The sequence below is a fragment of the Centropristis striata genome, chromosome 3 (assembly GCF_030273125.1).
Source record: "Centropristis striata isolate RG_2023a ecotype Rhode Island chromosome 3, C.striata_1.0, whole genome shotgun sequence".
In the NCBI taxonomy this organism is placed as follows: domain Eukaryota; kingdom Metazoa; phylum Chordata; class Actinopteri; order Perciformes; family Serranidae; genus Centropristis; species Centropristis striata.
In genome coordinates this window covers 878,359-892,284 of record NC_081519.1, presented here as the reverse complement: position 1 = coordinate 892,284, position 13,926 = coordinate 878,359, and the positions used below count along the sequence as shown (strand labels likewise).

The 13,926-nt window shown below is 38.5% G+C and overlaps 1 protein-coding gene across 1 annotated transcript in view; it reads right to left on the bottom strand.

The window, feature by feature from the left end:
• Window positions 1–13,926, bottom strand: part of LOC131969095 (E3 ubiquitin-protein ligase TRIM39-like) — a 137,291-nt gene that overhangs the window by 48,376 nt on the left and 74,989 nt on the right. The window contains exons 3-5 of the mRNA XM_059330234.1: window positions 13,665–13,727; window positions 12,044–12,167; window positions 8,415–8,481 (exon numbers count right to left, since the gene is read on the bottom strand). Of these exons, the coding sequence (XP_059186217.1) occupies window positions 8,415–8,481; window positions 12,044–12,167; window positions 13,665–13,727 (254 nt within the window). The remainder of the gene's footprint in view (window positions 1–8,414; window positions 8,482–12,043; window positions 12,168–13,664; window positions 13,728–13,926) is intronic.

Here is a 13,926-nt window from a genome sequence, read left to right as displayed (position 1 = left end):
CCAAAGTGGCACCAACTCTTGGCTGGTCTCGAACCAAGAACCACTTACGTCAGGGGCTAGGGGCGGAGTTAATATTATTATTAATAATAATAATAATAATAATAATAATAATACATTTTATTTGTAATGCACTTTACATTAAAGGAAATCTAACAGTGCTACAGGTTAAAAGCATAACAGTGTAATTATAAAAGGATTAAAAAGGATAAAATAGCTAAAAACAGAAGAAAAAGTTTATATATATATATATATACACACACACACACACACACACAATCTAAAAACCATCTGGACAGGAGGAACCAAAGGTTTTGCTAAAAAGGAAAGTTTGTAGTCCTTTTTTAAAAGTGTCTATGACATGGGTCTCAAACTCGTGGCCCGCGGGCCAATTGTGGCCCTTGTGATGATATTTTGTGGCCCCCACCTTGATATGAAAGTTTAATGTGAGTTTTATATGAATGGCACTTTACCGTGTTGTCTGTGGAAGGTCACTTTATTACTTTTTTTGTGTCTTTTCTTTAGTAATTTTTTGTCTTTTTAAATAATTGTCTTTCTTAATGATTTTGTGTCTTTTTTTGTAATTTTGTAATTTTGTGTCTTTTCAAATGTCTTTTTTTTAATAATTGTGTCTTTTTTTGGTAATTCTGTGTATTTTTTGGTCATTTTGTGTCTTTTTTTTGTAATTTTGTGTCTTTTTTTTGGTCATTTTGATACTGCCTCCAGCGGCCCCCAGGTAATTTGAGTTTGAGACCCCTGGTCTATGGACTGTGGTGCCTTCAGGGTGTCAGGAGTCTTGGAAGGGAAACCTTATAGTCAATCCTGGTGGAAACATGGAGCCAATGAAGTGAGTGAGTTTCATTATTTCTAGCCTACAACAAAGGCTAACACCAACATCTTCCGTTCAGTGTAAATAAGAAAGTAATAGCCATCCATAGTGATCAAGACAAGCAGAACAAATGTGTTGCACCAGTCCTGTTTGGATGCTAATGTAGGCTCGAAGAGCCAGGAGCAACACTGTGTGAAGTTTGCCCACATTTATGGTTGTTGTGGCGTCCTCTCGTGGTGGCGGTCCCCCCAGTGTGTTTTGGGGCGGATGCTTTTACCGGCCGGATCTTCTTTTGTTTTGATGCTGTTGTTTTGACTGGTGAAGCTGAGCTGGTGAGTTGAGATGTATGAAAACTGTGATTGCAGCTTGTGTTGAAGCTCTTAACCCTTTATCAGGGGAAGAACCGTATTTGGTAACTTCAGCGGATATCCAAAATAAAAAAGAAAAGTATTTTGAGAAAAAAGTTGCAAATTTGCTAGATTAAAGTGGCACATCTACAAGAAAAAAAGTCACAGATTTATGAGAAAGAAGTGGGAAAAAAGCAACTTTTCTCGCAGATTCACCACTTTAAATCTCTTAAATCTGCGACTTTTTTTCTTTTAGATTTGGCACTTTAATCTAGTAAATTTGCAACTTTTTTCTCGACCCCCACTGAAGTTACCAAATATAGTTCTTCGCCTGATAAAGGGTTAAGTATGTTCATGTATGCAGATTGTACAGTTGATTATATGTGTCATTAATGTTGTGCTTTTGTTTACATTTGTGTCATTTCAGTTGATGACCTGGCGAACGCCACGGTTGCTATCCATGTACTAAGAAGCGTAGCATGTAAACTGTTGAATGCTAATGCTAAATAAACAAGTGAAAAGATGCTAATCGGCTGTCTGATCTTGAGTGAGACACTGTTTCATCAGTTAAGACCTCCCTATACGGTGGGAGTTATTAGATTAACGTAGTTAGTTTCATAAAACCATAAAAAACATTTATAGAGACGATGTAGTCCAACATTTTTATTATGTTTGTTATATTATATATTATATGTTTGTATGTTTAACGACGGTGGAAAAGCACAGACGGTTTGAAGGTTGAATCAACTTGAAACCAACACCAGCAAAAGAATTGGTTTCACGTTGGTCGAAGAGGGGGGGTCTTTCTCTGTTTCTGTCTTGCCAAAAAAGTATGTGTAGCGGGATGTCTTCACAGTTATTAGTCTGGTGTTTGTTTTCCTGTTTTGACCTCTTTGTATGCTTTAACAATATGGTTTCCCTTCATTGGAACCAATCATATCTCAAACAATGGTTTATTTTTTAACTTACTGGCAACAGTTTGGGGTACAACCTTTCCTGGTTCAAAGAAGCCCACAGACCCCTGACCTGGACTCCACCCAACACCCCTCAGGATGTACTGGACTGTGAGCCAGTCCTGATGATGGGACCATCATCAGGACTGGAAAGTGATGTACGGGAACTCGTAAGAACAAAGAACAGGTTAGGTTTTAGAAAATAGTTTTGTCGGAAATCATACGAACACTTCTTGAGAACAGCCTGCTCCATGTGACGTCTGTGGCCTCCAGGTAGGAAGCCTTTGGTTTGGCTTGTTGCTCATCAACATCTGGGTCTGTGGATGTCAACAGATGGTTTTTGCAGCTAGGACATGCAGAGAAAGGATCAGGCGCCAGAATGATGCTACGTCATCTGCTAAGACTAGTTAGCAAGAGACAGCCATGATTCAAAATGAACAGCTGACTCCTTAGAGTGTCTTTCATGTCCCAACTATTCCATAAAGGGCCATGTGGCTGCAGGTTCTCCTTCCAACCAAGCAGAAGAACAACAGAGACGAGTCATTTAATCCAGCTATTCTCAACCTTGGGGTCCCGACCCCAATTGGGGTCGCAAGATGATTTCTGGGGGTCGCCAAATCATGTTGGAAGTCAGCTCTGTCTCCACTGTGTTAAAGTGTTCATGTGTTAATGTGTTTTAGTCTTTTTTTGGTAATTTTGTGTCTTTTTTAGTAATTTTGTGTATTTTTTGGGTCATTTTGTTTCTTTTTTTGGGCCATTTTGTGTCTCTTTTGGTAATTTTGTGTCTTTTTTAGTAATTTTGTGTATTTTTTGGGTCATTTTGTTTCTTTTTTTGGGCCATTTTGTGTCTAGTTTTGGTAATTTTGTGTCTTTTTTAGTAATTTTGTGTATTTTTTGGGTCATTTTGTTTCTTTTTTTGGGCCATTTTGTGTCTTTTTTGGTCATTTTGTGTCTTTTTTTGGTAATTTTGTGTCTTTTTTGGTCAATTTGTGTCTTTTTTTGATCATTTTGTGTCATTTTGTGGTCAATTTGATTCTTTTTTGGGTCATTTTGTGTCTTTTCTGGCAAATGCCAAAGTAGCAAGTTATTACTTAACAAGGATTCTCTGTCTTGAAGCTGACTGTTTTTAGTTGTTGTCTGCTTCATTATTTGTCCAAAATACGTCGTATCAACTGAGTTTGTATGATTTGAACTGTGCGTGGAGATTCTGTTCAGTGAGCGGGGGTCGCGACTCAAAAAGGTTGAGAAAAGAAATTTATAAACTTAACATCAAGCTGTATTGAAGAAGACTTGGAACTAGTGACTGAGACCAAAAACTCATTAGGAAAATGTTTTACTGAGAAGTTTCACATAAACAGACTTCTTTTTGCAGCCAGTGGAGTCGCCCCCTGTTGGCCATGAGAGAGAATGCAGGTTTAAGACACTTTTGCATTGATTTAACTTTTCAGACCTGGAGGTTTCTGCCATATGTGAAACAGGCGGCAACCTCCTGGTCTGAGCAGGGAGGCAAACCAGGAAGAGCCTTAAGCTGCATTCTACAGAAAATTCCAGCAGTTTGGCTGCAAAAAAACAAGATGGTGACGAGTGTAATACTGAACTCGATGCTTCCAACGGGCCACAAACCAACAGGTGACCTCACGGTGACTATGTCCATTATTCATATACAGTCTATGGTGTGAAGCCACATTGTTGGGGGGCTCCAACCCTCTGACCAAACGTCTAAATCCTCTTATGCAGCAGATTAATGCTCATGATTTCAGTTTAACGTGTTCAACCAGCACATATGGCTGGAATGTTTGGGTGTCCGCTTACTTTTGGCCATATGTTGCATCTCATTCATCTGTGTGTGTGTGTGTGTGTGTGTGTGTGTGTGTGTGTGAAAGAGAGAGTAGAAATGAGGGAGACACACACACACACACACACACACACACACACACACACACACATTCACTCATAATGCGAAACCCCACAGAGATCTACTTAACAACTAAAAACAGGAAGTTGCTCACATCCCACCACAAATTCCACATCCCACACACACACACACACAGACACACACACACACACTCATGCACACACACACACAGCGGAAAGACTGAGTGAGGGATGTACAGATGAGAGAGAGAAAAAAGGAAACACCAAACCACCCGTTTAACGCTCATTGCTCAGGAATGAATGGAATACCGTTAGTGTAACACAACGCTGGCTCCCCATTGGCTGAGAGGATTGTCGTGGGCGGCGAGGAACGCCCTGATTGGCTGGAAAGGATTGCCAGGGCTGTTTGAATTGGACGAGGTTCAAGCTGTGCGTAATTTGATATGAGAGTGACTAACAGGATTCTTCCTCTTCTCTTGCCAGTGATAAAAAAAATAGATTTCTCTTACGGGAAGGCTGGTGCACCGGATCCTCCCCGCTCACTGTTTCTTTCTTTCACCATTCATCCAAAGCAGAGCAGGCTTACGACACGCTGACTCATCGGATGTTGGCAAGATAAGTCACATTTTTTCAAACCACAATACAAGGAAGGTAACAGTAAGACTGTGGTCAAGTTGAGGTCAAACAAGGCAACGAGAAGAAAACGTTTCTGGGCTCTTTCAACTTAGACTGAGGTCAACGATGATTAGATTCACTTCTATTGATTCTCTTCTTTCACACAGCAGAAGTGAAAATTAGATGATTGAGAGAAGGAGAAAAGTGAAAACATTAGACATATAGGAGGAAAGAAGGGATAAGGAAGGAGCGAAAAGAGATAGAAGACAGAAAAAAGGATAGAGAAAGGTAAACAGAGGAAGTTTGAGGTTTGCACATGTGTGAAAAAAAGGATGAGAAAAGATTTAGAAAGGGAAGGGAAGGCAGTAAAAGTACAGTAAAAGAAAGAGAGGAAGCAGGAAAAGACAAGAAAGACAAAGAAAGAAATGGAATTCGTGGAGGAAAAGGAAACAAATGAAGAAAAGACAAAATAGGGAAGGAAAGATGAGCACCAGAGGAGGATGGTGAATGGATAGAAGGAAGAGGGAAAGAGAGGAGGATGTAGAAAAAGACCGAAATAGATGAGATGAGAAAGGATGTAGAGAGAAACAAGGAAATGAGAAAAGACGCTGGGAAAGAATGAGAGAAAAGGATCAAGGAAGAGAAAAGAAAAAGTCACTGAGCATAAAGGAGGAAGTTAAACAAACCTGAAGATCAAACTGTAGAAGTGAAGTTAAATCATATCATTTAAAGTTGTATTAAAGCTCTCAAACTCAGATTACATGGGGCCGCTGGAGGCAGTATTAAAATGATCAAAAAAGACACACAAGTATTTAAAAAAGACACAAAATGACCCAAAAAGACACAAAATGACCAAAAAAAATACACAAAATTACTAAAAAAGACACAAAATTATTTTTTTTAAATACACCAAATTATTTTTAAAAAAATACACAAAATTATTTTTAAAAAAGACACAAAATTACCAAAAAAATACACAAAATTATTTAAAAAAAAGACACAAAATCATTTTTTAAAAAGACACAAAATTACCAAAAAAAGACACAAAATTACCAAAAAAAGACACAAAATTACCAAAAAAAGACACAAAATTATTTTTAAAAAAGACACACAATTATTAAAAAAGACACAAAATTACCAAAAAAAGACACACAATTATAAAAAAAAATACAAAAAATTATTTTTAAAAAAGACACAAAATTACAAAAAAAAGACACTAACTTACCAAAAAAAGTAATTAAAAGGACCTTCCACACAACACGGTAAAGTGCCATTCATATAAAACTCACATTAAACTTTCATATCAAGGTGGGGGCCACAAAATATCGTCAAGAGGGCCACAATTGGCCCGCGGGCCGCCAGTTTGAGGCCCCTGTGTTAAAGCTTTTGTCTGGACGTTTTGAGTGGAGGTCAACATTTAGTTGCCTGATTAAAAACAAATGAAAAGTCAACTTGTCACACATGAGAGGAGCCGCTCCTGTTGTTCTTGTTGCTGTGTGGCACGTGTAGCTATGAGCTGCACCATTAACGCTGCTCGACCTCTGACCTCTGAGTTAACAGGCAGAACACACACACACACACACACACACACACACACACACACACACACACACACACACAGCAGGTCGTGACCACATCTCACCAAAGGTCACCGAGGATCAGAAGCTAATGAGATTTAAAAACAGAGACATTCAGACACGAAGAGACTTTAAATCAGGGCTCTCAAACTCAAATTACCTGGGGGCCGCTGGAGGCAGTATTAAAATTGCCAAAAAAGACACAAAATGACAGAAAAAAAACTAAATTACTTAAAAAAGACACAAAATGACCAAAAAAATAAACAAAATTACTGAAAAAAGACCCGAAATGACCAAAAAAGACACAAAATTATTTAAAAAACCACACAAAATTACTAAAAAAGACACAAAATTACCAAAGAGACACAATATTTAAAAAGAAATACACAAAATTACCAAAACAGGCACAACATTATTTTAAAAAAGACACAAAATTGCAAAAAAAGACCCCAAATGACCAAAAAATGACACAAAATGACCAAAAAAGACACAAAATTATTTAAAAAAAGACACAAAATTCCCCAAAAAGACACATTATTAAAAAAAAAGACACAAAATTACCAAAAAAGACACATTATTTAAAAAAAGACACAAAATTACCAAAAAAAGTAATTAAAGGGACCTTCCACACACAAAGTGCCATTCATATAAAACTCACATTAAACTTTAATATCAAGGTGGGGGCCACAAAATATCGTCACGAGGGCCACAATTGGCCCGCGGGCCGCCAGTTTGAGACCCCTGGTTTAAAGAGAGAATAAAAGACGAGAGAATAGAGGAGGAAGAAAAGAGAAAGTGAAGAAGTGAGAGAAAGTCTGTGAATGAATATGAATTTGAGAATAAATTAGAAATAAGGAGAACTTTCACTTAATCAACTCATGTGTAATTGTGTAGGTTTCATGTGAGGTCAATCTGAAATGGAAAATGTGAGAAATCTGGGTCAGATTCTTGTTGTGTGATATCACTGCTCATAGCTCATAGCTCATAGCGGCTTTAATCAACATGAACACATGTTATAATACAGTGTGAGTCAGCCTGTTGTGGTTCTGCTCTGTTTCCTGGCCGACCGGCCAAACACCGTGTGGTCAAACCAGGAATTACACGTCTGCCATGTGAAACCCTAAATATACCTCTCTTGTCTCTTCAGAACTGCTTTTAATGTGTGAACTTTGTTGTTGATTTTAATTGCTTGTTTTATCTTTAACTGCATTTTAACTGTTTTAACTGGAAAGCGTCTTTGTGTACCCTGGAAAGCGCTCTATAAATAAAATGTATTATTATTATGATTATTATTATAGCATAAAAGGTATGAAACAACAATAAACACAAGTTAAATCACATAAAAAACACAGAAGATATTTAACTCTGAAGCCTACTTACCCATGGTAGAAGAGCAAATATCTACGGAAACGATAAAATCGGTAAGTAAACACTGTCGTACGAGAGGTAAACACTGTGGTGCATGCACGACGCGGCGCTTTTTAAGCGCTCCTGGTGGGTGTTGGCGCCGCGTGGAGGACGACCAAACATGCGACTCTGACACAACGCGCCGTGGACGGGCCTGGTGGATTTTCGTTGCTAAGCTCTCAATACTTTTGTAGCTTCCAGCTGAATCTCTGTGATCTGGAGTTTAGCTTCACTCTCATCTTCAGATGTGTGAAGTCTCTACTGGCACAAACACAACATTACCTGCTGCTGCTGCTTCACATACACTGTAAAAAAAGATAAACAATATAAAATTGAGGCAACAGATTGCACGCGATATTATTAATTAAATCAAACTACGTTACAAGTTGAGTTAATAACTTAACAGGAAGTGCCTGTCAATTAAAAACGGACTAATTCTATTGTGTTGGAGTCAGTCAAAATTCTCTTGATTTAGAATTACAGACACATAAAGATTATATTTAATGTGGTCAAAATAAGTAGATTCCATCTCAAACATTTTGATATTAAAGTAACTTAAATATAAATGCGTCCTTGATTTTGAGGCAGTTGTTTAATACATTTGATCAAATATATGAAGTAAAATGAAATGACTACAGAATAATGTATTACAGTGTAGCAGGATGCTTTTATTGTGAAGGAGTTATATGTAATATATTTGTCCTCCAGGTAAAAGCAGGTTGACACACCAACATATGGAGACGTTCTGCAGGACAGTTTTAAATCTTTGCTGGATTTTCTGCAAACCAACCCGTGTTGTCTGCTGTTTCTTTACCTTTGACTTCACGGTGCTGGTGAGAAACTCCTGCAGCGTGCTGGCCTGGTCGGAGTCGTCACTGTTGCTAATTATATAATTAATAATATCCTCACATTTATCAAAAAACAGAAGAAAAACAACTCTGGGAACACATCAGACAATCCAACAGTGGTAAGAGGATAAAGAGTGTATTTTATCAGATGTTTCTGTCACTGATCCACTGGGACTGTCTGACCAAGAAGCAGCTTTTTGTTTTTGTTAATGTTTAACGGCAAGAAAGTTAAAGTGATTAAGAAGAAAACCAGAACTAGAAGGTTTGGTTGTGAGCACAGATTTTAGTTTTTTGTTTTAAAGAAAGAAAGAAAAGAAAAGAAGGGATTAATCTCCAGTTCTCCATTCACTCCCACACAAAGATGCTCATCCTCTAAACCAGTGTGTGTGTGTGTGTGTGTGTGTGTGTGTGTGTTCTTGTACTTCCTACATAGTGAGGACCAGAACAAGTTTCTAACCAACAGATTGAGGACATTTTTGCAAAGTGAGGACATTTCGGCCGGTCCTCACTTCTTTAAAGGCTTTTTTGAGATTTCAGACTTTGTTTTAAGGGTTAAAGGTTACATGATAATGATAATTAACTGAAACTGTATTGTGTGGTTACAAAACTAACTAAAATTATAGTGAAAATGTCCTTCGTTTTTGGATCAGACAAAGGAAACTATTAATTTAATTTACTGTGACCTCTTTTAATCTCCCACCCAACAAATACCCCAATACAAAAAAGTACAACTAATAAAAACTAAACTAAAACTGAAGCGTTTCAAAAAATAATCACTAAAATAAAACTAGCAAACTCTCTAAAAACTCATTGAAACTAACTGAATTTGAAAACAAAAAATCACAACAAAATTAAAACCAAAACTAATGAAAAATCCAAAACTATTATAACCTTGCAAGGGAATTCACTGTTCCAATGAGGGTCCTCACAAAGATAGACGTACAAGCATGTGTGTGTGTGTTCACTGGTGCTTGTGTGAGCAGATCTTTAACTGTCTGTTGACCTCTGACCTCTGTCTGTGGCTGCAGATATTCCCGCTCTAATATAGACCCTCAGGTCCCAGAACATACAGTACGTCTGTCGGCTTTCATTACTTTTGTCCCGACAAGACAAACATTTGTGTCCCGAAACGAAACAGGAAGTCTAAAACACTGGACGCCTAAAATAACTCCAAACGCCGACTCTACTGGTTTAGTGGCTCCTCCCACTCTCGCTCTCTCTCTCTCTCTCTCCCTCATTCATTCTCTCACTCTCTCTTTTTCTCACACTCATCCATTCATCCTGGCTGTCACTAGGATCAGACTAAACGCTGGAACAACACACCGGGGACGCCTCATTCATCTGCAGGACCAGTGTTTACACAGCGAGTTCTCTCTCTCTCTCTCTCTCCCTCTCTCTCTCTCTCTCTCTCGCTCTCTCTCTCTCTCGCTCTCTCTCTCTCTCTCTTGCTCTCTCTCTCTTTCTCTCTGTTTTTATTAGACTGCTGTTTGTGCTGTTTTTCCGCACAGGGTGTAATGGTACTGTATGGAGGGTTAATGGGCTGTTCATGTGTGTGTTGGGGGGAAAGAAGGGCATCATGAAGCAACTAAAACAACACACACACACACACACACACACACACACACAGACACAGACACACACACACACACACACATGAGCGCACACACACACACACACACACACGCACACACAGACATGCACACACACACACACACTCACACACAGACATGCACACACACACAGACATGCACACACACACACACACACGCACACACATGAGCGCACACACACACACACACACAGACACAGACACACAGACATGCACATACACACACACAGACACAGACATGCACACACACACACACACACACAGACATGCACACACACACAGACGCTCACACACACACAGACATGCACACACACACAGACACAGACACACAGACATGCACACACACACACGCACACACATGAGCGCACACACACACATACACTAACACACGCACGCACACACATGCACACACACACAGACACAGACACACAGACATGCACATACAGACACAGACACACAGACATGCACATACAGACACAGACACACAGACATGCACACACACACACACACACACACACACACACACACAGACACAGACATGCACACACACACACACACACACACACACAGACACAGATATGCACATACACAGACACACAGACATGCACATACACACACACACAGACACACACAGACACACACACACACACACACACACACACAGACACACAGACATGCACACACACACACACAGACACAGACATGCACACACACACACAGACACAGACATGCACATACACAGACACACAGACATGCACATACACACACACACAGACACACACACACACACACAGACATGCACACACACAGACACACACACACACACAGACATGCACACACACACACACACACACACACACACTGATGAGCGTCTCGAACTATCAGTCTAGAAAGAAATCAGTCAAGATTCAAACAAAATGAACAAAAACTTCAGGGGTTTGTAGAAATATTGTAATCGTTGTTTGCCTGCTGAGAACGTCAAGTTGTGGTTTAAAGATTTAACCGCGTGTCTGCACAGTGAAAGCATCACAACAGCATCCCTCCATAACTGTCTACTCAGGATGCGTTCAGGGACAGTGCTGAGTGTAGGTCACCCGTGTTTTTGGCAGCTAATCATCATTAACATAAGTTCAAGATTTCCTTTATTGCCATTGTATTAAAAAATGTACAACTAAATTTACGTGTGCTTCTCATACAGTCATGGAAAAAATTATAAGTCCACCCTTGTTTTCTTCAATTTCTTGTTCATTTTAATGTCTGGTACAACTAAAGGTACATTTGTTTGGACAAATATAATGATAACAACAAAAATAGCTGATAAGAGTTTAATTTAACTGCTGATATTTAGACATTTAGCATGGTTTTCTTGATAATTATTTTGGTTATTATCAAGAAAAACCTGAAAATGTCAGCTAGATGTAGTGGAGTAAAAAGTACAATATTTGCCTAAAAATGTAGTAGAGTAGAAGTATAAAGTTACATTAAATGGAAATACTCAAGTAAAGCACAAGTACTTTAAAATTAAACTTACATACAGTAATTGAGTAAATGTACTTAGTTACATTCCACCACTGGTAGGATTTTTATCTCTGTAATGGGTGAAATAATCATTATGTAGCCATAAGGTTTCAGAAACATGGCCCAGTTTCTTTTATCTTATTTGCATCGTGTCTGTGGTTGAACATTTGTATTGTTGCACAATTTGGTATTTGAAAAAACCTTTAAACTGATTTCCTGTTGTTGAGGAAGCTCCACCTTTATATCAAGAACAAACTGATCTGAAATCAAAACCACACATCCTCTCCACTCTTTTCTTTTCTTTCTATCTGTGTTTCCCACCCTCTGCCTCCTGCGTCTTGTTGTGCCAACACTGTGACAGCTGACTGGAGACAGTCTGAGGTCTGGGTCACCCCGGGACCCTCGGCTCATTAAATCAGCTCCGTGTGAAGGCTGCTGGGGGGCCGTGGCGGCCTGGTGGGGGGGCACCTGTGAGCCATTTGTGGGTCCTGACCTCCAGTTTTGAGAACCTCTCTGGAGTAACGCAACACCTCTGGGAAAGAGACGAGTGGAGCTGAGCTCTGAAGGTCTCCGGAGGCTGACGGGGTCATATCTGTCACATGATCAAGTGTTAAAGAGATAAAGTGAGATGAAACGGCTCTTTGAAGAGGAAACTAGAGTGAGAGCAAATGTTCTTCTTCATGTTAACGTAGTTATGTTGATATGAAAGTTAAAATCTATACAGTATCAGCATTTTATCATCAATTATTTTGTCTGGTTCTACGAAGGCGTATTAGGGACAAATACAGTACAGGCCAAAAGTTTGGACACACCTTCTCATTCAATGTGTTTTCTTTATTTTCATGACTATTTACATTGTAGATTCTCACTGAAGGCATCAAAACTATGAATGAACACATATGGAATTATGTACTTAGCAAAAAAAGTGTGAAATAACTGAAAACATGTCTTGTATTTTAGATTCCTCAAAGTAACCACCCTTTGCTTACTAGAATATAAGACATGTTTTCAGTTATTTCACACTTTTTTGTTAAGTACATAATTCCACATGTGTTCATTCATAGTTTTGATGAATTTACAATGTCAATAGTCATGAAAATAAAGACAATGCATTGAATGAGAAGGTGTGTCCAAACTTTTGGCCTGTACTGTATGTAAAAAAAACACACAAAAACGGACCAACAGGGGAGTAATATTTCAAGAAAAAAGTCGCAAATTCACTCGATTACAGTGGCAAATCTACGAGAAATGAAGTCGCAGATTTACGAGATTAAAAGTGACAAATTTGCGAGAAAAAAGTCACAGATTTATGAGGAAAAAATGTCGGGAAAATAGTATAGTAATAGAATACAATGTTAGTTACTTACTGTAACTCCAGATTATGAGTATAGGTGCAGTCCTCTAAGATCTGGGCCTCACTGGCTCCATAATGGCTGAAGAAAAAGATATTTGTGGAGCCGATTGTCCGGCCCTATTGTAATTTATACATATATGTTCCTTACTGTTGCACCTCTTCACTAACGTGTCCGAGTTGTATTCCTGCTATCCGGACGGCGTCTGTGGCGTGTTGAGGCTCTTTGACAGATACAAAACACTATTTTTCCGACTTTTTTTCTCATAAATCTGCAACTTTTTTTCACGCAAATATGTCACTTTTAATCTTTTAATCTGTGACTTTTTATTTCTTGTAGATTTTCCATTTTAATCCGCAAATTTGCAGCTTTTTTCTCGAAATATCAGGGTCCATATTTATTTTTATTTATTTTTTTCATACTTGGCCCTAATACGCTGTCGTAGGTTCTTACACAAAGTTTGATACTTAAAGATTGTGTGATATGATAAAAACCTTCTATTATGATTCTTTGCACTTGAATGAACTTTCAGTCAAATCTTCTAAGCAGACATTAATTTTAAAAAGTCCTTAAAGTTCTCAGAAAAATCTAACTTTTAGAATAAAACGGACTCAGTTACTTCATGTGTGTGTTTGTCCTTGATGCCAAACACACAACATGTTTAATGGTTTTCCTGCCCCATAAAATATTCACAGAGCTGTTTAAAAAATATATATTTTAAATCCTGTTGTGTTTACGTGCCTGTTTGCTGCTCAACTCTTCTTCTTCTCTGCATTTTTGCACGTGCATGCCGTGTTTTCCTGCAAAACAGAACGCTCATAAAAACAAAAAGCTCCATGCTGGGTCAACTGGAAAAACAAAAAAAACTCCACTGGGAACTTCTTAAGCTCAGCTGGGACTCGTTCATGTTTCATATCCAGATGCAGATTGTAAAATTGAGCATATTTTCAGTTATTAATGAAATAAAGATGATTGTAAAGTTTTGCATGTCCTCAGAGA